This window comes from Lissotriton helveticus, chromosome 4_1 (genome assembly GCF_964261635.1).
Source record: "Lissotriton helveticus chromosome 4_1, aLisHel1.1, whole genome shotgun sequence".
NCBI classification, from domain to species: Eukaryota; Metazoa; Chordata; class Amphibia; order Caudata; family Salamandridae; genus Lissotriton; species Lissotriton helveticus.
Window position 1 is genome coordinate 1,584,427,140 of NC_136063.1, and position 26,032 is coordinate 1,584,453,171.

General features: G+C 47.4%; 1 protein-coding gene across 2 annotated transcripts in view; it reads right to left on the reverse strand.

Annotated features, from left to right (window-relative positions):
* Positions 1-295: 295 nt before the first annotated feature.
* CDK13 (cyclin dependent kinase 13) overlaps positions 296-26,032 on the reverse strand; it is a 777,929-nt gene continuing 752,192 nt past the window's right edge. For both annotated transcript variants that reach the window (XM_078688204.1, XM_078688203.1), the window contains exon 16: positions 296-1,661. In XM_078688204.1, coding sequence (XP_078544330.1) covers positions 823-1,661 — 839 coding nt within the window. In that variant the 3' untranslated portion in view covers positions 296-822. The remainder of the gene's footprint in view (positions 1,662-26,032) is intronic.

Below are 26,032 nucleotides of genomic sequence, written 5' to 3' on the forward strand. Positions count from 1 at the left end.
CTTTCAGTTTCCAAACGAATTTTTTTTTTTTAACTGCCATGGAATCTCAACTTCCTTAATTTTCTAGTTTTGCATTACCTGAAAAGGTAGCAGTAAGTGAGTCACACAAATGTTCTGACGTACAAACGAAATCAAGTAGGATTAGTTAAAGACTACAAGCTGAAAAGTTAAGGCACATCCTTGTTCAAAACCATGATTGTAATTAAATAGCTATCATCCGAAACACCAAATCAGTGGTTTAAACAAACCATGAAACTGACCTTGTTTATAACATTTGCATCAGGATAAATGGTGGTTTTATCTGAAAGGTTGTTTTATTTCATCTGAAGTGAGCAAAGTACATCTTCCACAATAACACTGAAAGCAGTGCAAAGACCGACAGCGACCTTTGACTAAAAGGTAGTTTTGTAAAAAGAAAAATACCCAAAAGGAAATGGTTATCTGGCATTTTGACTGTTGTAAAATTTTCTTTTTACATAAAAGTTGGTCCAAACTTACAAAAAAGCACAAGTGTGCATACTTCTTTAACAGGTCTGCAAATATCCATAAAAAGCTGAAACCCTTAAAGTTATTTTTCACTTAGATTAGGCAAAATACAAAAAGAAACACGACTAGAGTTTGTGAAGATGTACAATCAATTGATTTACTTTTGAAAACTGCATACTTTTTCTCTTGCTTTCTTGCAAGACCCTTTCTGGCATAAAAATAAAGCTGTTGAATTATTATTCAAGTCTTTTGAACTGCTGCTTTTAATTGCAGCTGTGGTGTTATGGGTTGGAAAAATAAGTCTTTCCTAATATAGACTATGTGCCTGAAAAAATCTCAGTACGGCAATCCTCTGCCACGCCCCCGTACTGTTGCTGGATTCATATGTCCTCTAAATCCTTGGGAATATCCCTGTACATGAGCAGGTGAAGACCACGTATGTCCTTGAATGTGGCCAGGGCCACGAGGCATGTCCTGTAAATTAGTGCTATAATTATAGTTATGCATCTTTGTTGATAAACCATGCGCAACGTCTGCACCTATCGAGGGGTCACCACTGTTTCCTAGCACTAAGATAGGCCCATGCATATATTCAAACCTATGGTCCTTATCGCCACTAAACATCATGGAACCAGTGTTGAGGTAATTGTCTCCGTAACCAGCCACTGAGCTCGGAAATGGCTCTGTAAAGGCAGGCGGGGGCTGAGGTGCACCACTAGAATGAGATGAAGCAGTACTGTAGTTATCTGGAGGCTGACTGTCCGCGTTTCCAACAAAATTTCTTCCTTCTAATGCACCAGTAGATCCAGGACCTCCTCCATCACTGCCATAAGGGGTGGAAGAGTAAGTACATTTGAAATGATCAGTGTAATCTTGAGCCACTGTCAATGGACCCCCCGACGGATAATCGATAATGCTTTTATCTTCCTCTTGAGCCTGATGTTGAGCAAGCAGCTGAAGTAGAGCCTCTTTCACAGCTGCATGCGGGTCAGTGGCATTAGTGCTAATGCTAGGAGTGTGCTGTTTTTCTGTCCGATAATCTAGATCTTCTTCAGAGAATGGAGGAGGTTCGGGAGGCTCTGGAGGGCGTTGATCTGGAGGCAATATGATGGGCTGTTCCCGTTCAGGTGACAAGTCCAGGACAGGTGTATCAGATTGTTCACTGCGATTCTCATCTGAAAAAAGGACATTTCAAATTTAGTGTTTTAGCATAGACGGAACAAAAGTATCACTTAATTGTAGAACTCACCTTTTCATATTGAATGAACTTGTGACAATTTATATCAATTACGAGTCTAGCTTGTACTAACCTAAAACAAATCAAAAAGGGTGACTTGGAGTGTCTCATCGTTGGCTATTGCTTACTGCAAAGGTCTGACGTTTGCAAAAATGAGAATGTGTTTGATATTTAGTGCCGAGTTCTTATATTTGATTGTGTCCACGAACCCATGATTAATTATTTTCAACAGTTGGCCCAATCACTTTAAGAAAAATTGTATTGTATGATAATTTGATTTATATAGCGCTTACTACCCTCGACAAGGCTTCGAAGCGATTTTTCGGCGAGTAGCACGCTACTCCGTAACCTAAGAAGGATTAGTGTTGAATTAGTGTAGTGAAATATGAAAGTAATTTGAGTGGTCGACAGGTTAGTCAGTTATTTGGATTCAGAAGGATAGAAGAGGGAAAAAAGGTTTGCATTTATATGGCGCTTGTTACCCCTAATGGAGAGTTGAAAAGCTTTTTTGGGAGGAGTAGTAGCATGCTACTCCAGAACCCATAAAGGATTAGTTGTGAATTAGTATAGTGAAATATTAAAGTAATTTGAGTGGTGGATATTAGTCAGTTATTTGGATTGAGAAGGATAGTGGAGGGATGGAAGAGGGAAAATAGGTTTGCATTTATATGGCGCTTGTTACCCCTAATGGGGTGTTGAAGCATTTTCTTGGTGAGTAGCATGCTACTCCGGAACCCTTAAGGATTGGGACTCGTCTCTTCATGCCAATTACCAAATTTAGATAGTCACCCTTCGTTTTAGGAACCTCCCAACTTAATTTTGCCCTAAAAGGGAAAATACAGGTATTCTTCTGCATAGATTCAAGTGGTTGACTACATTGATGTGTCTATAAACAAAAACACATATCTCAGTATTCGGGTCTCCATAAACATTCTACCATTTTAAATCTTCCCACGAACACATAGGAGCTCAGTTTTGTTTAAACCTACTGCCTGCATGTAGATCATGTTCTGCTTGTGTCCTTCTAGATGATCCCAGTGTCCTTTAAAGAAAGAACCATCCATACTTATTCAAGGTTTGATATATTGGTTTTCTACTTACAGAAAAGTTAATGTTGCGGTTTATTATTTATTAAAATGTACACAAATGTGGCTGTGGGCTAAAGTATAAATGTGGAACCAAGTGTATAAACTAAGTTGTTTTAAATCATTGAAGCACATTAATGTAGCTCAAGATAGAGTGCCTTGCAGCCTTCGCATTCAGTGATTCTATTTGCCTCTAAAAACAGCTCTTACCTACTTTACCTTTAGAATTTTGCTTTTTAGCGGCAGGATCCTCAATCAAACGGCAGCACTACTCATGTCCACATTTGTCCAAGCTCATTTTTGAAGACAACTTATTTTTGCATTCCTGCCTTAAAACGAAGTAAACTAATCCTATTATTGATGGTCTTTGTATAAACGTACATAAGACTAGCATGAAAGAAAAAAAAACAAAACAACCTATTGTCTTGATTACTGAAGAGCGTAAATCACAAGAAACGTTTTTAATCTACTAGTAGAACTGTTTTCATTTCTCTCATACCAGCTGTTGTACCCTTTTGGCCCGTTTAGGGGAAAAGGCACACCGTGGCTATGTCCGTGCGATTAGAGACATCTGTAACGATTAGAAAAGTAAAACTTGCACCGGTTTCTTGTCACGCTTTTATCTACTTTGAAGCATGTACACGTCAACAACACATTTTAAACTGTCAAAGACTCAAAGTTTATATGCAGGGAACTTTCGACATCATAGCTCTTCTAGCTATAAAATACTTTAGGTATTTTATAGGAGGTTGCCCCCTCCACTGGCCATGGATGGACAACCTTCCGGTATTTTATACGAGGCTCGCTCCCTCTGGCCATGGATGGGCAACCTTCAGGTATTTTATACGAGGCTCCGTCCCTCCTCTGGCCATGGATGGACAACCTTCATGTATTTAATTCTGATCCAATGACAATGTTCTCACCTACAGATATGAGCAAATCAAGATTATGTTGTACCGTATATTTTCATGTTTTCAAGAAGTAGCAATTTCTGCTTCGCTGATAAAAGCCTCCATGTGAGATATTCCATTTCAAACCCAGAAACATAAACCAGGACTCAAAAAATCTACTCGCCTACTTGCTATGGCGAGTCAGATTTTATCAGGGCAAGCTATTTTTAGGCCTTTTAATCCATTCTGACCAGAGAGCTCGAGCTGGCTAAGAACAGGTGACCTGTCCATTCACTCATTCTCTGGGTCTTCTCATCCAGCCTTGCCAGCAACACTATTGCCAGCTCATCAGACCTAAATAAGGAACCTAGCAGTTTTGCTGGAGAGGCAGTGGTGCCCAGCGATCAATGTGATACTTAGTTTGAAGACAATCCTCCCAGTGGGTATAGCTATATGGTATTTAATTCACAAGTCAAGGAATCTGCGGCTAGAGGTCTATCAGATTGAAAAGTTACTTACCTTTGGTAATGATGTATCTGGTAGAGAAATTGTTTAGCCACAGATTCTTTAATGCCGTGCCCATCCTCCCTGCTCTGCGAACGACATATGATGTAGGGGTTATTCCCTTTTTTCAGTACTGGTTTTATACTCCAGTGATCACAGTTTCGTGTAGTGGTATGACTTGATTTACACCACGTAGTCTTGTTCTGGTATTACCATACCATTCATTTCCAATCCTGGGTGAATGCTAGAGTGAGAGGTGTTTTGTTTTGCAAGGCTGGTTTATACACCAATGCGCAGGGTTTCACGTAGCTTTTGTGCATCGTTGATTCATTTGGTCTTTTCCTTTAAGTCCTTGGCTGGTGTTCACATACCATTTATTGCTACTTAATAAGATTTGTTTTAAAGATTTTTGATCTTTTAGGCACACTTTTCTCAGCCAGTTTTTGTAGTGGCTCCACGTTCTTGTGCGCAAGGTTTCACAAAAGAAACAGACATCCATCCGCGTGCCAGAGGGGACTTACATAGCTCCATTGATATCACAACTGGAGTTGACATAATCACGGAGCTGTACGACACCTTCCCCAGCACTTAGAGGTACTGCTGAAAAATCTTCGGATCCAGTCTGGGAGAATTCACAAGTTAAGGAATCTGCGGCTAGACTATGTCTCTACTAGTTACATTATTACTGAAGGTAACACTTGCTTCACACCCATAGTTGGAAGCTAAAGGTCAAGGACCTTAGCCGCCCTATGTGTAACCATAGTGTAGAATGCCAATTCTTATGGGGCCAGGCAAGGAGGGAAGACAAGGATTGACTCAGGGGTCTAGCCCACTAGCATCCTGCAAGTCCCTCATACCAATTGTCATTGTGATGGGGCTGAGCAAACGCATCCCCCAGATCAGGATAGTTGTCTGAGTCAGTACCAAAAAGAGAATATAAGGAGTGTTGTCTGCCTGGTGGTAAAGTGAGAGCAGATTCCTCAGTCTGATTCGGTTGAGATGTCGGTTGAATTAAAGCTGGAGTCAGAAAGGACAATGAATAGCCAATGATATAAATCGGGTCACGTAACTGAGGTCACTTCTCCACCCCGGATAACTATCCTAGCATTTGTGGGCTCTTTGAATATCTCATGGGCAGACTTGAGCATGGTTTTCAACATTGGCACCGTCTGCTCCAATTTCTAGGGCATCATGGGGAGGAAATAGTCTTCCCCATGGAAGACATGCATGTCCACTTTGTGGAAGGAGGCTGCCCACCTGATGACCCTGTGATAGGCTGTAGTACTGTCAGGGGAAATGCGCTAATGGGCGAGTTCTGGGTCGCCAAGGGCGGAGGAGAATGATATTTTCGCCGTCTCAAGGATCGTTTGTAGGCCCTGGCTCGAAAAGTTCATTGTAAGGATCAGCAGGGCTAAATGACTGCTGGAGTCTCCGGAGGTGTGTGAAGATCCCTCTGGTGTATATTGTGGGGATGCTCTATGTGAGTGCGGCACTGGTGGTGATGGATGAGGTGGGGGGCTGATTCCCGTCTCTGTGATGGGATCCTGGGAGGCCTCAGATGTAGGTTCCTTCTCGAGGCATGAGACCCAGATTGCCCAACAATGTGGGGTCCTCTTTTAAGGCAGTCTCTGTAGGCTTCGGCAGGGATCGTTTAGCTGAAATCTTCCAGCTGATGGGATCATTAAGACATCTGTCTCACATCAATCTCTTCCTGGAGTTTTTTGAGGATCGTCTGCTCCGAATATGCGCGAAGATGCTCTCACTGTTGACGATGGTTTAGGTGCTAGGGTCAATAGAGCCAAGAGGGGTCAATGCTGGACTGATCATTATTTTAATCCGTGGCTTAGCATAGTGATTACAAAGCCTGAAAATGGCATAGGTCCTGGAGGCTGCATTGGCTTGTGCATGTGGCTCAACGCCAGGATACCTCGGGAGAGGTGCTCTGCCTCGTCATGAGGCCTCTTGCAAGGCTTGAAGTGAACTGTTCTTAAAAACCTGGGTAAGGTCTTCAGTCGAGGATAACTAATCCTGGAGGTCAGTGGAGGCTCCTCTTTTTCCTCATTGCCAGAGGCTCTGGAGGAGAAGGCCCCTGGATTGAGTGTAGGCTGGTGCGTCAGAATGCCAGAAGGACTGGCATTGTCACTTTCCCTGGTGTGGAAGGAGTCTTATTCGTCAAAGAGGTCAGGGGCAGGTTGCTGATGCATCTTGTGGTGCACCAAACACCTCTGACTTCAGTTTCATATGGTTTTCTTCAACTGGAAAGCGAAGCAAGCTTCACATGAGGGGTCGTTGTCATGGTGGTCCGGGGGAGAGGGAGCGGATACAAACCTCGTAATGATCCAACCATGGGTATCTTGTGTGCCCCTGAGGGCAGTACTGAAAGGCTGTCTATATCATTAGCCTATAAGGCTCTGCATTCTCCTGAGTTGAAGGTCGATGAAAAAGGGAGCAAGGCCCTGTGAGGGGCATTAGGACCCTGGCATCCAGGGACTCAATTGGTAGGCGTTCTCCAGATAGTGTCGAAAGAGAGCGGATGCTAAAAAAAATTCTGAGTATGGGTGTAGTGAATTCACCATGTGGGCACAAAAAAACTTGGAGAACTTGTTGATTCTCAAGTCCCACCAGTACACGTTCAAACCTAATGGGGGGAAAACAATCTAACGTGAAGTCAGTGCCCATGAGCATTGCCCACTAAGGGTTGAGTCACCGGCCAGTCTGCGACTCAGAAGCTTTCATCAAAGAAAAACAAACAGCACATGCTACTAACTAGATTTAATTATAGGACATTAAATTTGCTTCCCATGCCTGGTTTAAAGCATAGGAATTTGTGCACTTTCAAGTCTCCCAAATCATCAATATGTAGAACAAAGTCACCCAGCATGACTGAATGCTAATGACAGAAGCTTTAGTGATGTCAATCTTACTTGTAGTTTTCTGCACAAGAATTAGGAGGACAGCAAATTACAATCAGAGTGCATATTGAGACTGGACAATGCATAATTTACTTCCGGTAATATTTATGGTGGACACATTTTCTTCCTGCAATTGTCATCTTATGAATATTCTAGATAGGTCACTGAGAGCATCTGCTTTTACATTGAGGAAGACTGCTATATGAGCTGTTATTGGGAAACTTCACCATTACTGCGCCCACAACCACAGGAGAACTGCTTCTCATATAATTTCAAGAGTTTTTCATAGTGCTAGCTAGACAAGAGGGTATCAGAGTGCTTTACAGCAATTGTTAGGAATTATCAATCAATAGTAGTACTTTAAAACATTGTCAGAGGCATTTTAAAGTGTTGAGAGTTGAGCCAATGTAGAGTCCTTGGGAGATGCATGCGTGGAGCGTGGTAGTACTTCCAGGGAGAGTCAGGTGTTTTTACCTGGGTGGTTGAGGAGAGATTATTTTAGTTATCCCTTGAAGCTCATGAAGGAGGGATTATATCCGATATGTATCAGCAGTGTTTTTCAGACTTTGGGGGCGTTTCCTGAGAAAGAATGAGGTTTTTTTTTTGGGTGGGATGAGAAGAAATGTGTTGAGCTTATAACGTTTCTCATTTGGCCAGCCTTTGTGAGTTAGGATGTAAGGTAGGTTGGATTTCCAGTGTGAAGAACTTCGTGTGTGAGACAGGCCGTTGTGAAACAAGGAGCTTCGATTGGTAGCCACTTTAGACTTTTCAGTGAGGGGAAGATGCGTTTGTATCTCTTTGCTCAGGGTACCATCATGGATGCTGCATTTATGGGGTGGCTCTCAAGTGGGGCTACGTGAGAGTTTGGGGTGCCTGAGGGTGGCATCCCCATAGTCCAGTTAGGAGAGGACCCAGGCGCCGTTTCTAGGTGTTTTGCCGCCCTAGGCGAGAATTGAAAAATGACGCCCACTCCCTTTTACTACCATCACTCTCTACCCCCGTCATCCAGACTAGAAGCCTCAATTATTTCTTGCTTTGATAGAGTTTCTATTATGGTCTTTTGGGTCTTTTTGAAGCATTGCACTAACACATTGGTGTTGGTTGGCACACAGCGATGCAGTAAATCATTCTAGCTTGCTCTCACATTCCCTCATAGGTGAAAAGGTAAAATGTGTTCCTTGGCAGGATATCACATTCTTTGAAAATCCAACCATGAAGATGAGCGCAAGAGGGCCCTCGCCATTATCTCAGAGGCACCTCCTCAGAGTACATATTGGAAAGGTCCACCACACCTTAGACACACTTATGGCCTGTGTCCATCGTCTCACATGGGACATCAATCAATGGTAGAGGCAATAAAGGAGCCTTGGAATGGCCTCTAGTCTTGCCACTCACTTTAGATGCTGGTCATACCTGGCTTGTAGAACAATAGATCTAACCTGTCCTTTGTCTGTTTGGCTGAAAGTAACTTATGAGCTAGAAACAAGATAATGTTTCTGTGTGCCTCTAGAGCTATCAGAACAGGTACTTACACCTGTTCTGGTTCTATAGGTTTTCTGTACGGTAGACCTTCCTCCCAGACCAAGCTTTGACTGCTAACCACCCCAGTGGCAACTTGTTCTTTGACCACCATGCATAGGCCCAGTAGAGTATGACACTCTTCCTGTGTTTTTTTGAACTTCCACCTGTAGCTCTGACAATGACCCTGAGTCAAATACAAGAGTGACCCCAGGGGCGTCAATGTCTGGAACAGAGGCAGCGGGCACCATAACAATATATTCTCAGACCCTGCCCTGGTTTGCACTACAATACACTCTCCAGATCCTTCACCTCCAGGTGTGGAGACAACCTCAGCCTAAAGCTGAAATGCTGCCTGTGATCTCGACAGCAATGTTGTCCAGGAAATGCCGGCCTCTGGCCATGGCACTAGCTCAGGCACAATTAGGTTATTGCAAAGCAGGCACCCAGCACCTTGTATCTGTTCCACAGCTATGTCGACCAAGACCATATAGCTGTTTACCTCTAGCACGAGTCTGTTCGTTTGCAGTGGCTGCTAAGAGAAGACTCGGACAAGCTGCCTGAATTCACGGGCACCGGCGGCAAACCGAAAATGATCGCTGTGGGAGGTGGCACGAGGCAGCCCTTAGCCTGCTGCTGCAGAGTCAATGGCCGAGGCCAGACACACAGCGCTACGGCTGCCTGGGTGAAGATCAGATCACCAAGAACAGAGAGTTAAGTAAAGTACATTTTGCCACCCCCACCAGAGTATCTGTAAGAGTACTAGATTAGTGACCTTCAATTTCTGGTCCAGTGACCTGACAGTGCAGTATGTTTAAAGTCTTCTTAGTGTTTCTCGTGGCTGAAATTAGTGCACTTTCTGATTATGTGCTTCCCTCATCTTTATGTTGCTTGCCAGAAAGTGTCTCTCATAGTCCCTGAAACGTCACTCATAATTACACTGAAATTATGCACGTCACATCACACATAGCATTTAGCATTAACAAGAAATCAGCCATCCCAGGTATAGAATGATGTCTAATTATCTCTGCAATTAGTGTAATCCTAATATATTAACTCTATTATAGCCCTTTTATCATCATAACTGATTGAACCACATGTTAGGCCCTAGTCATAATAATAACATAAAAAATATGGGCAGATATTTACATCTCCAGCTAAAAGTACTTTTCTTTTCTATGCGCAAACATTCCCAGAGGTTTGCCTAAAAATCTGCCCCAGACAGAGATTTATGTGCATCCTGGGAACTCATGATACATATCCCAAGGGCTCCTCTTCCACCTGTGCACAACTCTTCTTGCCTTTAGAGTTTTGGCAGCTATGGTTTAAAGGCGTGCCTGGAATGACCCGGCCATGCACGCACTTCAAACCCCTCTCGTCTCTAGACAGACACGACCGGGGCGCTCAACTTACTGCTTGCTTACTTATTAATAGTCTGGGCCATGTTATAAGTAACTGACCAGGCATTTAGCCCCCTATATTTTTTTTTACATCTACCTGCCTGCCACAGCCGACCCGGATCCCACCCCGGCCTCCCCCAGTACCGGATAGGCCTGCAGGCAGCAGCGGGAACTCTGTCTCTCTGCCTCTTGCCGGCCACGTGCTCACAGCCTGCGCCTGTGGCGCCGAACGTCACGTCAACGGTGGAATTGAAGGCACGTTACCTGGCCTCACAGGAACATCACTGGGCTTGCACTCGAGACAGTCATGCAAGGATCGCAGCTAATTTTTGATGATAGATAAGATATGGGGAGAAAGCACACCTGCCCAGCCTCGAACGAGCTCAATCATTTTTTGGGCTGTTTAATGCGTTACTGAATTTGAGCTTCAACTCAGGCAAGCACCTGCTTCATTTATATCTGTAAGTGCTTCCTGACTGTTGAGGTTTCATTTTTTTGCTGCGGCTGCCCTCCACTCTTTGCCGCCCTAGGCGGCCACCTATGCCTGCCTAATGGTAGAAACAGAGAGCTTGTGTGGCTTTTTTTAGGTTAGCTTGTGGGAGTAAGGGCTTAATACTGTTAAGGAGTTTTAGGGTGTAGAAGGCGCCCTTTGCTGTGGTCTTTATGTAAGAGCTCATGTTTAGACTGGAGTCCAGGGTTATTCCCAGGGATTTGGTAGGATCTGCCAAAGTTCTATTGCAGGTTAGAGCGTCCAGGTTGTTTAGCCATTCTTAGATCTGGGGGACTCGTTGTGGTTGGATTGAAGGAAAGTTAGTCTTTTCTTTGCTGAGTTTGAGGTGGTTGAGAGTCAACCAGTTTTGGACCTTTATGAAAGTGGAGTTCAGTCATCGTATGTCATTGAGAGAGGATTCTTCCAGGTAATGTTGTGTGTCGTCTGCTTAAAGGTGGTATGAAATGTTAGCTTGTTTAAGTATTACTGTGAGGTGTTCCATGTATATAGGAGCGACCCGTGACCCTGTATTCAGAGTAGGCCGCTCCCCACGCCGCACAGCACTACCTGTGTGTCCGTACCTTCCTGGCTGCGGCTGCCGCTGTTGTGAGTTCGCCTGTGCCTCAGCCTTTTGCCTGACTGTAATTGCGCCTCTGCTCCTGTGTAGTGTTTAGTGGTTTATTTTTTCTCATTCGGTTATCCGCACTGGTTATTTCCATTTTACTGTTGTCCCCATTTTTTCCTTCTGTATACCCCGCCCGCTCGTTTCCCGCTGCTTCGTCCCCGCCCCCCTGCTCTCCCATAAGCCTCCCGCTGCTCCTCCCTCCCACCTCCCCTTATATGGCAGGCGTGCCGAAGGCGAACCCGCCTGCGCTCGGACCGTGCCCAGCGCCAGAACCCCTGGCCCCCGTGAAAGCAACAACGCCAGTCTCCTCTACGATACCAACACCTTCCTCGCACTCAACACCGGACGATCACACACGTGCTTCCTGGCCGCCCGAAGCGCACCCAAGGACCCTTCTCGTGACAGAACTGCAGTTTAACCAGTATCCGACCTGCAATCCACCGACCGCGAAAGATCGCAACCACCTCAGATGCATTCTTCTCAACACCCGCTCCGACCGCAAACACGGCGTTGAACTCTGAGACCTACTCGACTACTTCCCAGACGTCGCCTTCCTGACGGAGACCTGGACGAACCCCTCTTCGGCACCCGCCATCGCCATCCCTGACGATTACAAGATCACCCGCAGGGACTGCACCAACAGAACAGGAGGCGGAATCGCCATCATCCACAGGAACACCTTCAGAGTCTCGCCCAACACAGAGGACACCCTCAGCACCGCCGAACACCTGCACTTCCAGATCCACACCGATTCCAACACCACCCTCAGAGGAACTCTCGTCTACAGACCCCCGGCCACAATTTAGCGACTCCATCGCCGACCTCGTCAGTACACACGCCCTCGTCTCCACAGACTACATCCTCCTCGAAGACCTGAACTTCCACCTCGAGAACAACATCAACTCCACCACCTTGATTGACAACCTCGCCACCATCGAACTCAGCCAGCTCATCACAACACCCACCCACTCCGCCGGCCACACACTTGACCCCATCTTCTCCGCATGCTCCCAAGTCTCCTTCAGCCACACCACCGAACTCCACTGGACCGACCATCGCTGCATCCACTTCACCTTCCGGAAACCCACCATGCACCACCGCACCCAACAGATCCCCCGCCGCTGCTGGATCAAAGTCACCGAAGACCAGCTGACCACCACCCTAGCCCAGAGCCCACCCGCCGACCCCGACACCGCCGCCCGCAACCTCAGACAGTGGATCGACGACTGCGCCAACACACTCACCCCAATCAAGAAACCCTCAACAGACACACCAACAAGAAAGCCAGCTGGTTCACCAAGGACCTCCAGGCCTCCAAGCAAACTGGTGAAAACTAGAGAAGAAATAGCACCGTGAACAGATGCCGGACAGTTACGCAGACCACAAGAACGCCACCCGCAGACACCATCACCTCATCAAATGCGCCAAAAGAGCCTCCTTCAAAGACCGCCTAGACAACAACGCACACAACAGCAAAGAGCTCTTCAACATCGTGAAGGAACTCTCCAGCCCCAGCTCCAACACCGACATCCCAACTTCGCAAGACCTGTGAGACTGCCTTGCCACCTTCTTCCATCTCAAGATCACAGACATCCAAGACAGCTTTAACGCCATGACCGCCCGACTACCACTGAGACCTCCGACCCCACGGGCACCATCCACATCGATCCCCTGCTCACCTGGACCAACATAAACATTGACGACACTATAAAAATCATGAGTACCTTCCACTCAGGCTCCCCGTCAGACAGATGCCCACACCACATCTTCAACAAAGCCAGCGCCACCATCGCACCCCATCTCCGCAAGGCCATCAACATCTCCTTCGAGACAGCGACCTTCCCAGAGAGCTGGAAGCATGCCAAGATCAATGCCTTACTCAAAAAACCCAAGGCTGACCCTAAAGACCTCAAGAACTTCCGGCCAATCTCCCTGCTCCCGTTCCCTGCGAAGGTCATCGAGAAGACAGTCGACGGACACCTGACCCGCTACCTCGAGGAGAACAGCATCCTGGACCCATCCCAGTCCGGGTTCCGCAGCACCGAAACTGCCCTCATCGCCGCCACCTACGACATCAGGGCCCTGCTGGACAATGGCGAAACTGCAGCCCTCATCCTCCTGGACTTGTCAGCCGCCTTCGACACTGTCTGCCACCGCACCCTACGCACACGCCTCCACGATGCTGGGATCCGAGACAAGGCTCTGGAATGGACCACCTCCTTCCTCTCCAGCAGAACCCAGAGCGTCAGCCTCCCCCCTTCCGTTCCGAAGCCACCGAGATTATATGCGGCGTACCCCAGGGCTCGTCCCTCAGCCCGACATTGTTTAACATCTACATGGCACCTCTCGCCCACGTCGCCCGACTACACAACTTCAACATTATCTCCTAAGCAGAAGACACCCAGCTGATCCTCTCCCTCACCAAGGACCCCCTCACCCCCAAAAACAACCTCAGCGAAGGAATGAAAGCAGTCGCCGAGTGGATGAAGAACAGCTGCCTGAAGCTTAACTCGGACAAGACAGAAGTCCTCATCCTCGGCTCCACCCCCTCGGCCGGGGACGACTCCTGGTGGCCAACCGCACTGGGAACAGCACCTATACCCACCGACCACGAACGCAACCTGGGGTTCATCCTAGACTCTACACTCTCCATGACAAAGCAGGTCAACGCTGTCTCATCCTCCTGCTTAAACACTCTCCGCGTGATCAGCAAAATCTACAGGTGGATCCCCACCGAAACAAAAAGAATGGTCACCCAGGCCCTCGTCAGCAGGAGGTTGGACTATGGAAACGCCCTCTACGCAGGAGCTTTGACCAAACTCCTGAAACGACTGCAACGCACACATAATGCCTATGCACGCCTGATCCTCTACGTCCCTCGCCGTAGCCACATCACACCCCACCTGAGAGACCTGCACTGGCTTCAAGAGGAACACCTTCAAGTTCCTCACCCTCGCACACAAGGCACTCCACAACACCGGACCAGCATACCTCAACAAACGACTCACCTTCTACAACCCCAACAGCCAGCACCGCTCCGCCAATCTCGCCCCCAGCATCCGAAGAGCGACCTCCGGCGGCAGATCGTTCTCCCACCTCGCCGCCAAGACCTGGAACACCCACCCCATGCCCATACGGCAGAGCCAGGACCTGCTAACCTTCAGGAGAGTACTCAAGACCTGGCAATTCGAGTAGTAGCAGCTTCCCCTCCCTCCCCAGCGCCTTGAGACCCTCACAGGTGAGTAGTGCGCTTTACAAATGACTGAATGAGTGTAGGTGAGAGAAACGAGCCTTGGCGACACCTCCGTAGATAGCGGAATTATCAGAAGTGGAGTTGATTTTTATTTGTTGCACGCTTATTGCAAGAATGATGCGAACCAATGCGTAACAGTGCTGTCTGCTCAGATCCGTTGGTGCAGGAAATTCAAAAGACTTGTGGTTGACCTTGTCGAAGGCCGCTGACCGGTGGAGGAGGATAAGCAGGTAGCATCTACCTATGTCCAAAGAATTATGTACATTGTGTGCTATATTTACAATAGCAGTTTCCGTGCTGCATCCCTTCCTGAAACCGGATTGGTGAGAATAGAGCAGGTTGTTTGTTATGTTGGTTGGGTTGGGCGAGATCTATTTTTTGAGAATTAATTTTTAAGTGGGGTGATTTGGCCCAGTTTGAAGCAGTCTTGCATAACCCCAACGCTCAGGGAGCTGTTTATTATCCTGGCCCAGAGAGTGGTTGAGGAGTGTTTAAGACTTTTCAATAGAGAGGCAGGAATGTGGTCTGCGTAGTGGAGGAGGGTTTGGCTTTAGCAATTACCCTGTATATGACCTCTTTCGTGAGTGGGTTGAAAGCCTTTCAGCTTGTGGGTGTTGCATGGGACCCTGGGCTCTGGTGATCATTGTGATCATTGAAACAGACCTCTGCTGGCAGGACCGAGGAGTGGGCTGGGGAGCTGAGAACCTCTGGGTTGGGGGAGAGTTTTCATGAGGCATCTGCGAGTAACAGTTAAGGGAGAGTTCGTTCTTTAAGATTTTATTGTTGAAGACTATGGCAGTCGCAGTGTTTTTTCTTTTTTTTTTACTATAGGTGGAGTTTCTTTGATTGGGTTAGAGGTTTGTTGCTGAATGATTTGAAGACCTCGTCTGGGCTTTTTTTGATTTGTCTGGTGTACTGCAGAACATTGCGTCTTTCTCTTTATGTGTTTTTTGTATTTTCTGAGTTCCTCTCTTAAATGGTAGAGATGGTTAGAGGGGCTGGCTCTCCACCATCTCGCTGCTGTTCATTGGCTTCATTCCGCGTTGAGATCTTCGTTAAACAATGATCTAGAAAGAGCGTCTCTTGTCTCTTTCAGTTTTAATGAGGCTATTTGATCTAGGGCGGTTTTCATCGCTGGATTGCAGAGGTTTGTAGGTTTGCTCGTAGTAAGGCTGTGTGCGGGGGGGGGGGAGTAGGGACATCATTTTTTCTTCCAGAAGCGTTGGGGGATCAGGTTGATGTTTCTCAACCATTTGAGATCATTGTGAGATCGGTTTGGGGGTGCCTCCACTTGGTTCCGATAGAATAGTATGACGTGGTGATCTGACCAGCCGACTGGAAGGATCTTATCTAGCTTACCACTTCGCTTTGGGCTATGATGCCGCCCAAGGTTGAGCCGTAGTCGTGAGTTTGCCCCTTGCAGCGTTGGGCGAGGTCTTTGCTGAGTACAAATTTGTTTAGAGATTGGATTAGTGTCTTCTCATCATTTCAGTTTCATTGAAGTCACCTAGTATTAGGTTATTAGCGTTGGAGAGAGAGCTTTGTGTTATTAAATCCAACAGGTGTTCACCGAAGGACAGCGTGTTTCCTTGTGAGTGGTAGAGGAGGTGGCACTGTCACTTTGTTTCTTAGTGTTATGGCAGTCCTAAGATATTCGAAGGTGGAGTAGGGGATTGTTTCGGTTATGGTGATGCTGTTCTTGTGTATGATGGCAGTGCCACCACATTGGCTGATTTCTCTGTCTTCCTAATGATGGAGAAGCCTGGGGATACTGGAAGGTCAAGGATTAGATACACTGAATTATTTAGCCATGTTTCTGTGATGAATGCAATGTCATGGCTAAGGATTGCTTCAAACATATTTCAAGTACTTGTACCTGACCAATGTGCACTGTTACTATTAGCCGGTGCTACCAATTTAGCATGAAACATTCACTTAGTACAACTTAAATACACATGTTGTATACATATCTTCATTAGCATATACAAAAGCAATTTTCAAAGCAAGAACTTTTACAAAGAACACTTCAACAGGATTTATTCTGTTTTTTGTCACAGAAAATACATCTCTTCTGAGAGATCTATCAAGTTTCTCTGTTCTACGACCATGCCCAATGCATTTCGGGCCACACAGACTTTCTTCTGGGACTTAAATCTACAAATAACACATAAAATACCATGAAAACAATGTGCAGGGAGTGTTAGTCTCCTTTCAATCAATTCATTCTGCCGAGTATAGTGAGCAAGATCTCAAAATGTTTAATTATGAGTTATAATATGGGCCAGTCTATTTCTTGCTGTGCATGCGCATCTCGTATGTTTTTAGTGAGAGTCCTTGTGGCCTGGTGCATACTGTGAATAATATTGACACTACAGTGTGATAGATGTTATTCTTTCAAGGTAAAACCTCCACTTCAAAAACCCGCAGAACCCTATGTGCACATTAATGGTACCAATACATACACAACTCACAAGTGTAAAAAACGACAATACCAGTGCTCCAAGCCAAAAATATTCCCAAACTACAAACCTACTGATAAACTCTCCTTTAATAATCTAACATAAATCAAAAGGTTGTTGGAACCTACTAGTGTCATTACTCTCACCTTTCTATATGCATGACAACATGAACTTTCTGACCTGAATAATGATAGATACACCTCTCTGCGGTAAAATTAATGACAAACTGTTTCTGCAAAACACGAAAACATACAATGACTCTAAAAGCTTCATGAAGACCATGATCGATGGTATCTCCACTGTCAAGAATCCTGAATCCTGTCTGTAATTACTCAACTGAATCATACGGGCGAGAAAACGCTTGATACCCTACACAGATGGATTTCGTCTGACGTATGCGACACGCTCGTAACTTGTAATAAACGGCGCAGATTCCGAAAAATAAACAGGCTCCAGAACTGAAGAGCTCTTAATGTGAAAAAAAAGTAATCGCCATCTTCAAATGGTGAGAAACCTCACTAAGAGATGGTAATGTCTTTGTAAAAAAGGTTGACAAAGAAAAGGTGCAAGAAATGAACATTGTGTGACCGGCAAGGCCCTGAAGAGTGAACAAAACATAGTGAAACCTCATGGGGTGGGTACACAATAAGAGTCTATCAAGTGAACAACATATTCTAAATTCTAACACCAAGAGATGAAAAACAACGTTCTGTCCGGTACTGCCACATTACACACAACAATGGTCCAAACAATTAGCATAGTTCATCATGGACCCTTAAAGGTGTAAAATTTCCCAAATACAAAAGATAATGTCCTGTGTGAAAGTTGGTGGTCGCGAGTGGTCAACATACACGTCAACGTTAGGCTACATCTGAATTAATGGATCAGCTTCACATTTGTCTGTACAATAACAACACTTATTACCATTAGAGAAAGCAACTCATGTCAATTTTTTCATTTAAACCCTTTGGTTGTTGTGTCTAATTTCTTGATCCAGACGATTTCTCTTTGTAGTAGCGATCTTGTAAGGATTGCTTCAGCCAGCTCTGTTGCATGTTTGGTTGCTGACCTGCAGTTTATGACCATGCATGTGCTGCTGCTGCTGAGCTTCCGAGAGGGGGCTGTCATAAGAATTTCGACGTATTGGGCTGGCAATCCGAGGAGGGTTTAGGTCTATCTACTCCAGTGATCACCTGGATCTTGGAGGAGTGGGAGTCCATAGATGTCATATGGGCCGTATGTTTTAGCTAAATGTGTCGCCTCGCTTTTAGACATCTGGGAGCGCTTTCTTTTTGGTGTGTAATATTGGTAGTTGAGGAGTTGTGCGGCATCTGTTCAGTTGGGCCGGAGATCAACGTGGGGGTTGATTGCTGGTGATGGAGGAGGAAAGGGTTGTCGATCTAATGTATGGTAGGTTATAATGGTCATTAGGATGCTGTTCATACCCAGAGTTACTTTGTAGAGCTGTTTTTCCGTGTGAGTTAAGTGATAAGTTATGTTGGTCGTGTTTATAAGGTTCAGTGGAGATAGAGGTTCGAGTTGCGTCTCATTGTGAGTTTGGAGTTTTACTGAGTCACTCAAGGGCGAAAGGTTGAATGGTAAGAGAGCGGGTGTATTGATGGGCTGGTTGTCCTGAGTGGAATTACATTGGTAGAGACTCAGAGAGGCAGGGGTTGACGGCACCGCCTTGCTCTGGTTCCATTCATACCTGCGAGACAGGAAGCAGGCTGTGTCCCTTCCCCCTTTTCAATCCGCCTTCTCCCCAGTACCTCACGGGGTGCCCCAAGGCTCGTCCATCAGCCCCATCCTTTTTAACGTTTATCTCAAACCGTTAGTCACTCTGATCAAATCCCACAGGCTAAAAGCTATAAACTACGCGGATGACACCCAGCTTATCCTCTCTTGGGAGAGGGAAAACTCAATCCCCCTGGAATCGTTCCACGACTGCCTGAGAGACACAGCTGGCTGGCTGCACAAAAATTCCCTGCAATTCAATTCCTCCAAAACAGAGGTTCTGTTCTGCGCTGAAAGCCGGATTCCTCGCCTGTTTCCTGCGGAATTCTGGCCCCCGGAAGCCCCAGAAAAACCTCAGCCGGTCACCGCTGTCCGCAACCTTGGTGTCATGATGGACAACAAGCTCAGCATGGAAACGCAGGTCGCAAAAACAGTATCCACCTGCTCGGCCCTACTGCGTTCTCTACGCAAGATCATGCCACTTCTTCCTGCACAGGCTCGAGCACTAATAGTCAGGTGTACTATCCTTAGTCGCCTTGACTATTGCAATGCACTTCTGCTCGAGTCCCCAGTTGTTCTGCTGGACAGACTCCAAAGAGTCCAGACGACCGCCGCCAAACTAGCCCTCGGCTGGACCAGGAGATCCTCGGCCACAGCGGCGTTAGCCGAGTTACATTGGCTCCCTTTGAAGCAACGCGTAGCTTTTAAATCACTCTGCATTGTTTTCAAAGCACTGCACGGCGCTGGACCCAGATCCCTGCAAAAAATGTTCACCTGGTACACCCCTACCAGAACTCTCCGATCCGCCTCAGCCTGCCTTGTCATGGTACCAAGATTCAACAAGGTCAGGACGGGGGGGAAGATCCTTCAGAGTGGCAGCCGCTAAACTTTGGAACAGTTTGCCTGTTGACATCCGCCAAACATCGCAACTCCTTCCATTTAGAAAGCAGATTAAAACCTGGCTTTTTCCTTAATTCCCTCTCCGACAACCCACTCTAAGTCTCCCGATACTTACCATCCTAGGAGTAATCTCTCAGCGCCAGGATACCTGCCAGGTGACAGCTGCGCTATACAAATGTTTTAAATAAATAAATAATAAATAGAGTGGTTAAAGTTGCCACGTGTTTCATCCTCAGTGAAGGTGGGAATAGGGCATGCGTTCTTAGTGCACCTCTATGTATTTTAAGTCATTCCATGTGTGCGGATTAAGTGCAGATTGGGGTTTCTCAGAACAGGTGCCTCCTGGTCTTTATCCTCAATGGTGTGGGAGAGTGTGGGTGAGGAGTTGTGCAAGGGTATGTTGATGGGAGGGTTATTAGGGGAATTGTTGGGTTGGTGTCTGGGCCGGCGTTGGGGGCAGGTCTATCTGCTGGGTTGGCTGAGTTTTTTATGCTAGGTGAGTGTGGGGATGTGATGGAGTCCTCAGAAATTGAGGTAGCCCGAGCGGAAGCAGTGTGAATGTTGGAAGAGATGATGAATAAGTTTCAAGTGTCTTGTGTGGGTTTTATCCCCAGTATTAGGATAGGAGGGTAGGGATGGGTTAATGCTGGACTGTTGTGGGAGTGAGATATGACGTTGTGCAATATTGGGCATGAGGATTCAAGAGAGCATAGGTTAGTGTCATTAGCTTGGATCATGATATTTCCATTGATAATTATGGTCGCATTGCCTTTGAAATTGAGTGAGCTGGAGATCGGCAGTTTGTGGCCATATGGAATTTTGCTAAGTTGAAGAAGATCAATAGGTTTTCTTTCGACCTTTGGAAGTGTTAATAGAGGTCAGTTATGAGTGTTTTGAGGTGCTGCTTGAGCAGTCTGTTTGAAATTTTGGTAGCATCAGCTGAGAGGTGGGGGGGGGGAGTGGAAGGTGATGTAGAAGAAGTTTGGGCCATGTGATTTTAGGTTGTTTAGTTGTGGGTGTGAGAAGAGTGTTGTGGCGGTATGCATTTTCTGAAGCAAGTTGCTTGATATCTTTAGTGGATGTGGGTGAATTCTCCTAGGTGAGAGAGTATACAGAGACCAGTAGGGACCTTAAGATCTAAAGGAGGAGGTTAGCCGAAGAGGACCAATCCAAAATGGCCACAGTTCAATGCGATAGGGAGTCCTTCAGTTATTTCTATGATAGGTTTATTGTCGAAAAGTAACAACCAAGATGGATGTTCTTCGTGTCAAGAATTCAAAATTGAGGCTGCGGGTTGTGACGGTGTTTAGTCATAGATGGCTGACCAATCCAAAATGGCCGCAGTTCTGTGTGAATAGGGGGCATCTGTAATTATAAAGTCATTCAGATCACCTCATTTTTCAGAAACTGTATATTCCCATACTCACGGTAGGAGCAGACTCTGCCGGAGAAGCAATAAAGAACAAGTTACTACTTACCTTCGGTAACTATTTATTTGTAAGAGACTTATATTAGTTATAGATCCCTTAGCCTTGGAATTATCTCCAGGCGTCAGACTGGATCCGGAGAATTTTTTCTCTTAGTAGTACCTCTGCTCATCGGTTGACTCCACGTCTGTCATCACGATCGTTGGGATGACGTTGCGGTGCCTACTTACACACAGCCCCTTCACGCTGTTCAGTTCTGATCAGACTTTCCACGCCTGAAGCGCAGAGCCATAAAAGACACTGACCTCTGTTGCGCCACACTAGGGCCCTGCAAGGGAGTCCCTATCCCTAGAAATCAGTTCACAGAGCGGGGAGGAGGAGTGGGGCGGTAAGCAATCTATAACTAATATATGTCTCTTACAGATACATCATTACAGAAGGTTCATAACTTGTTTACCTGAAAGACTATTAGTTATAGATTCCTTAACCTTGGAATAGATACCCCAGCAATATCAACCCTAGAGGAGGGACTGCGAACCAAGTTCACACCAGAAAGTCCTGTAGGACAGAACGGGCACAGCTGCTGTCCCTCCGGACTAGACTATCCAGGCAGTAATGTCTGGCGAATGTGTGCATAGAAGCCCATGTGGCCACCAGATGAGTGGGACTCCAAGGGACAAAGTGGTTGCTGCTGTAGCTCTAGGAGAATGAGCTCGCAGACCCACTGGAAGTTTCCTTTTAGCTAAAGCGTAACAAATCTTTATACAGAGGATGACCCATCGAGAGATGGTACACTTTTGCGCAGCCAGACCTTTCTTGGCACCTACAAAGCCAACGAAGAGTTGATAATCCACCTGGAAATCTTTTGTACGGTCAAAGTAGAAAGACAGCACACGTTGCGGGTCCAGACGGCGGAGTCTCTCCTCTTTGGAAGGGTGAGGAGGCAGGAAAAAGGTGGGCAGAGTAATAGTCTGTCCGATGTGAAAAGGAGTGACAACTTTAGGTAGGAATGAGGGCCTCGTTCGAAGCACAATTTTGTCAGGATGCACAGAGAAGAAAGGGGGCTTAGAAGGAAGAGCCTGAAGCTTACTCACTCCGCGAGTAGTGGTGATGGCAAACAGAAAGGCAGTCTTAAGACTGAGAATCTGAAGAGAACAGTTGTGAAGAGGCTCGAAGGGAACGCACATAAGGTACGTCAAAACAAGGTTCAAGTCCCACAGAGAGATTATGAAAGGAGATGGAGGAAATACATTAATAATGCCTTTAAAGAACCTACTTACAATAGGGGACTTGAACAAAAAGGGCTGATCTGGTAGCCAAAGAAAAGCAGAAATGGCTGCCAGGTAGTCTTTAAGAGTGCCCAGAGCAGAGAAGGAAGGAGGAAGTAAAGAACCTCAGAAAGAGGGACAGAAAGGGGATCCACAGCCTTTGCTGTGCACCAAGCCACAAATTTGTTCCACCGGAATGCATATACCGTCTTAGTGGAGGGACGTCTGGCTGCCAAGATTACATCACAAACTTCGGGAAACAGGTCAAAAGATGTCAGCTGCCACCGCTCAATCTCCACGCAAGGAGGTGGAGGCTGTGAGGGTTCGGGTGGAGGACCGTCCTCTGTTGCTGCGACAGAAGATCCTCCCGAAGAGGCAGGCGGGTTGGAGGATCGATGGCCATGTTGAGCAGCTCGGGATACCAGACTCTTCGTGCCCAATCCGTAGCCACAAGGATGACTTGGGCCTGGTCATGCCTGATCTTCAGCACCCTGGGCAGAAGTGGTATAGGCAGAAAGGCGTACAGCAGACCACGACTCCACTCGTGACGAAAAACGTCGCCTAGCGAGTGCCGCCTTGGACATTCCAACGCGCAGAGTTGCTGACATTGCACGTTCTCTTTGGTGGCGAATAGATCTAACCAAGGCTCTCCCCACTGCCGAAAGAGACCTTGCACTACCTTCGAGTGAAGACACCATTCGTGATCCATCATGCAGCTACGGCCGAGTTTGTCCGCCCTGGTGTTCAGGGAACCTTCCAGGTGTTGAACCACCAGGGATATACCCTGGTGTTCCAGCCATGTCCAGAGGCGGAGGGCCTCCTGACATAGGTTCTACGACCCCACCCCGCCCTGTTTGTTGCAGTACCACATGGCGATGGTGTTTTCCGTGAACACCTGCTCTACTCTTCCCCCGACAGAAGGAAGGAATGCCTTGAGTGCAAGGCGGATCGCCCGGAGCTCCAGAAGGTTGATAGGGAGCCCGGACTACGCCGGAGACCAGAGGACTCAGATCTCCGCCTCTCCCATGTGGTCGCCCCATCCCAGAAGAGATGCATCCATCACCACTGTGTGCTCTGGTTGGGGAAGGGAGAGGGATCTGCTGTTGACCCAATCCTGGTTCGTGAACTACCACTGCAATTGTCATGCAGTGCGCCCTCCAAGATCTGGATGCAATCGGACAGATTCCCCCGATGCTGCACCCACTGGAACTTCAGGCCCCACTGCAGAGCCCACATATCCCATCTGGCATGATCGACCAGCAGGATGCAGGAGGCCATGAGGCCCAGCAGCCTCAGGGTCATCCTGATCAAAACCCGGTATAGAGGCTGAAAGATCGGAATCGTAGCCCGAATATCCTGGACTCACTGTTCAGGAGGATAAACCCGAAACCGCGTTGGGTCCAGAACCGCTCAGATGAAGAGGAGCTTCTGAGAGGGAATCTGGTGTGACTTTGATGGAGAACCCCAGCGAATGCAGGTCAGCCGTGGTCTGGAGGTGGTAGATGACTATACCATAACAAAAAGGATACTACTCGTCGGTCAACGAAGTAAAATACGGCAAAAAACAGCATGGGGCGAGTCCGCCTTCAACATCCAGTCGTCGAGATAGGGGAAGACTGAAACACCCGATCTGCGCAGATGGGCTGCGACCACCGTCATCACTTTTGTGAACACACGAGGGGTAAGGCCAAAGGGAGTTGGGTAAACTGAAAGTGCTCATGGCCTACCGTGAACCACAGGTAATGCTGGTGGGCCGGCAGGACGGGGATGTGAAAATAAGTGTCCTGCAAGTCCAACGCTATCATCCAGTCTCCAGGGTCGAGGGCAGACCAGACCGGAGCGAGCATCAACATCTTGAACTTCTCCTTCCGGAGGAAGTGGTTGACGTTCCTGAGATCCAAGATAGGACACAGACCCTTGTCCTTCTGGGTCACCAGAAAGCAGTGGGAGTAACAACCACGACCTACTTCTGGGACAGGAACGCACTTCTATGGCATGGCTCCCTTGGCCAAGAGAGCCGTAACTTCCTTTTGGAGAAGGCCCAGGTGATCCTCCAACATGCGGTGGTATTGAGGTGGCATGGCCGGAGAGGTAGCCTCGAAGGGGAGGGAATAGCCACTTCGGACTATCTGCAAAACCCACCTGCCTGACCTAATGGTGCACCAGTGGGGGAGGTGATGGGGGATCCCGCCGCCCACTGGCGTTTGATGGGCCTAAAAAGCCGGACTAGGAAGGCTTGGAGGGGTGGGGGGGCCATGGGGGGGGCGTGACCTTTGGTGGACTGGTAGGGAATGCCATCTTGGGAAGAGAAGGCTTGGACCACCAAGCTCTCTGGGGTTGGGTGTTGGGAGAGGAAAGTGGGGTCGCCCGGAGCCGCGCAGTGGCGTCAGGCAATCATCCGTGTTGGGGACCTGGACGAGTGGAGATGTTATAAGGCCAACCAGCGCCGATCCGGAGGCAGGCCTGGATCCATGGAGGTCTTATGGGGGCCTGCAGCGCTGGAGCCGGCGGCGGTGAAGGCCTGGGCCCCCCAACTGAATCAGCATGCCCAAGGTGCACCGGCAGGGCAGGAGTCGCTTTGGGTCCCGGGAAGGGAGGGAAGCCCGGAGTCGACTCTTTGGGCTCCGCGTGCGGGAGGAGCACCGCCTGCATCCCTGGTCGTGTCAGCCAAACAACAGGGAGAAGTCGAAAAGCGACGATGCTTCTTCGACTTCAACCTTGTGCTTCGACTTACCCGACCCGAGTACGAAGACTTCAAAGACTTGGAGGAGTGATGATGGCTCAGCGACCGGTGCCTTGACCTCCCTTGTGACAGGGACCTCTTACGGCACGGAGCAGAATGCCGGCGCTCATGAAGCTTTCGGGACCCCTCCCGCAAAGCGTTCGGAGCCATGGATCAGCAGTCGGAGCAAGACTTGGGGTCGTGGTCACGCTCCACGCAAAAGAGGCACACGAGGTGCGGATACGTAACAGACATCAGTCAGGTACAGGAATGCCTTGAAGCCGGGCATCCCTACGTGACCAGGAGTCAGACTCAAAAAAAGACAGACAAAAGACTCTCAAAAAGTTTAGTCAAAAAGTGACTGGAGGTACTGCTCTCTCCGGATCCGCGTTAGCTGCTGTCGAAAAAGGAAGAACTGACGTCAGCGCACGAGGGCGGCGTCTAAGTGGCTGCTGCAACATCATCTCGGCGACCACGACGCCAATGACTGACACAGAGCCGACCGACACCACCTTTTGATGCACAGATACACAGATGTACTGCTGACGAAAAAACTTTCCGGATCCAGTCTGATGCCTGGGGGTAAATTCTATGGTAAGGAATCTATAACTAACATGTTTCCTTCAGATAAAGTGAATGAGAGTATGGTGATGGAATATCCACTCCTGTGCCCATTGAGCGGTGGCAGTACCCACTGGAGCGTAGGCTTGTGCCTCAAATCCCACAATATTTACCGAGCATCTGCTTCAAGAAGATTGCATTTCTTGGCCATGTCCAATAAAGCACAAGATTACTGAGGCAAAATACAAGTCCAGGCATGAAATGAAGCACTTGAATGGGTAAGAACAAGATTGAATATGCTACTTACCAGTATGCATCTGTTATTGGCATGTAGGGCTGCTAACATTCATATCTATAGCATAGATCGCCGCCTAGTGTTGGGTCCGGATGATTGCACATTGTTGTCCTGGAAGAGTCTTCGAAGTATCACGAGATAGGTGGCTCCTCCCCTGGACTACAGTGCGCATGGGCATCGACTCCATCCCCAGATTGTTTTTAGCCATTGTGGGAGAGATGGAGTTTAACCGTGTAAGCGATGGCCATGCTAGAGATTAAATGCAA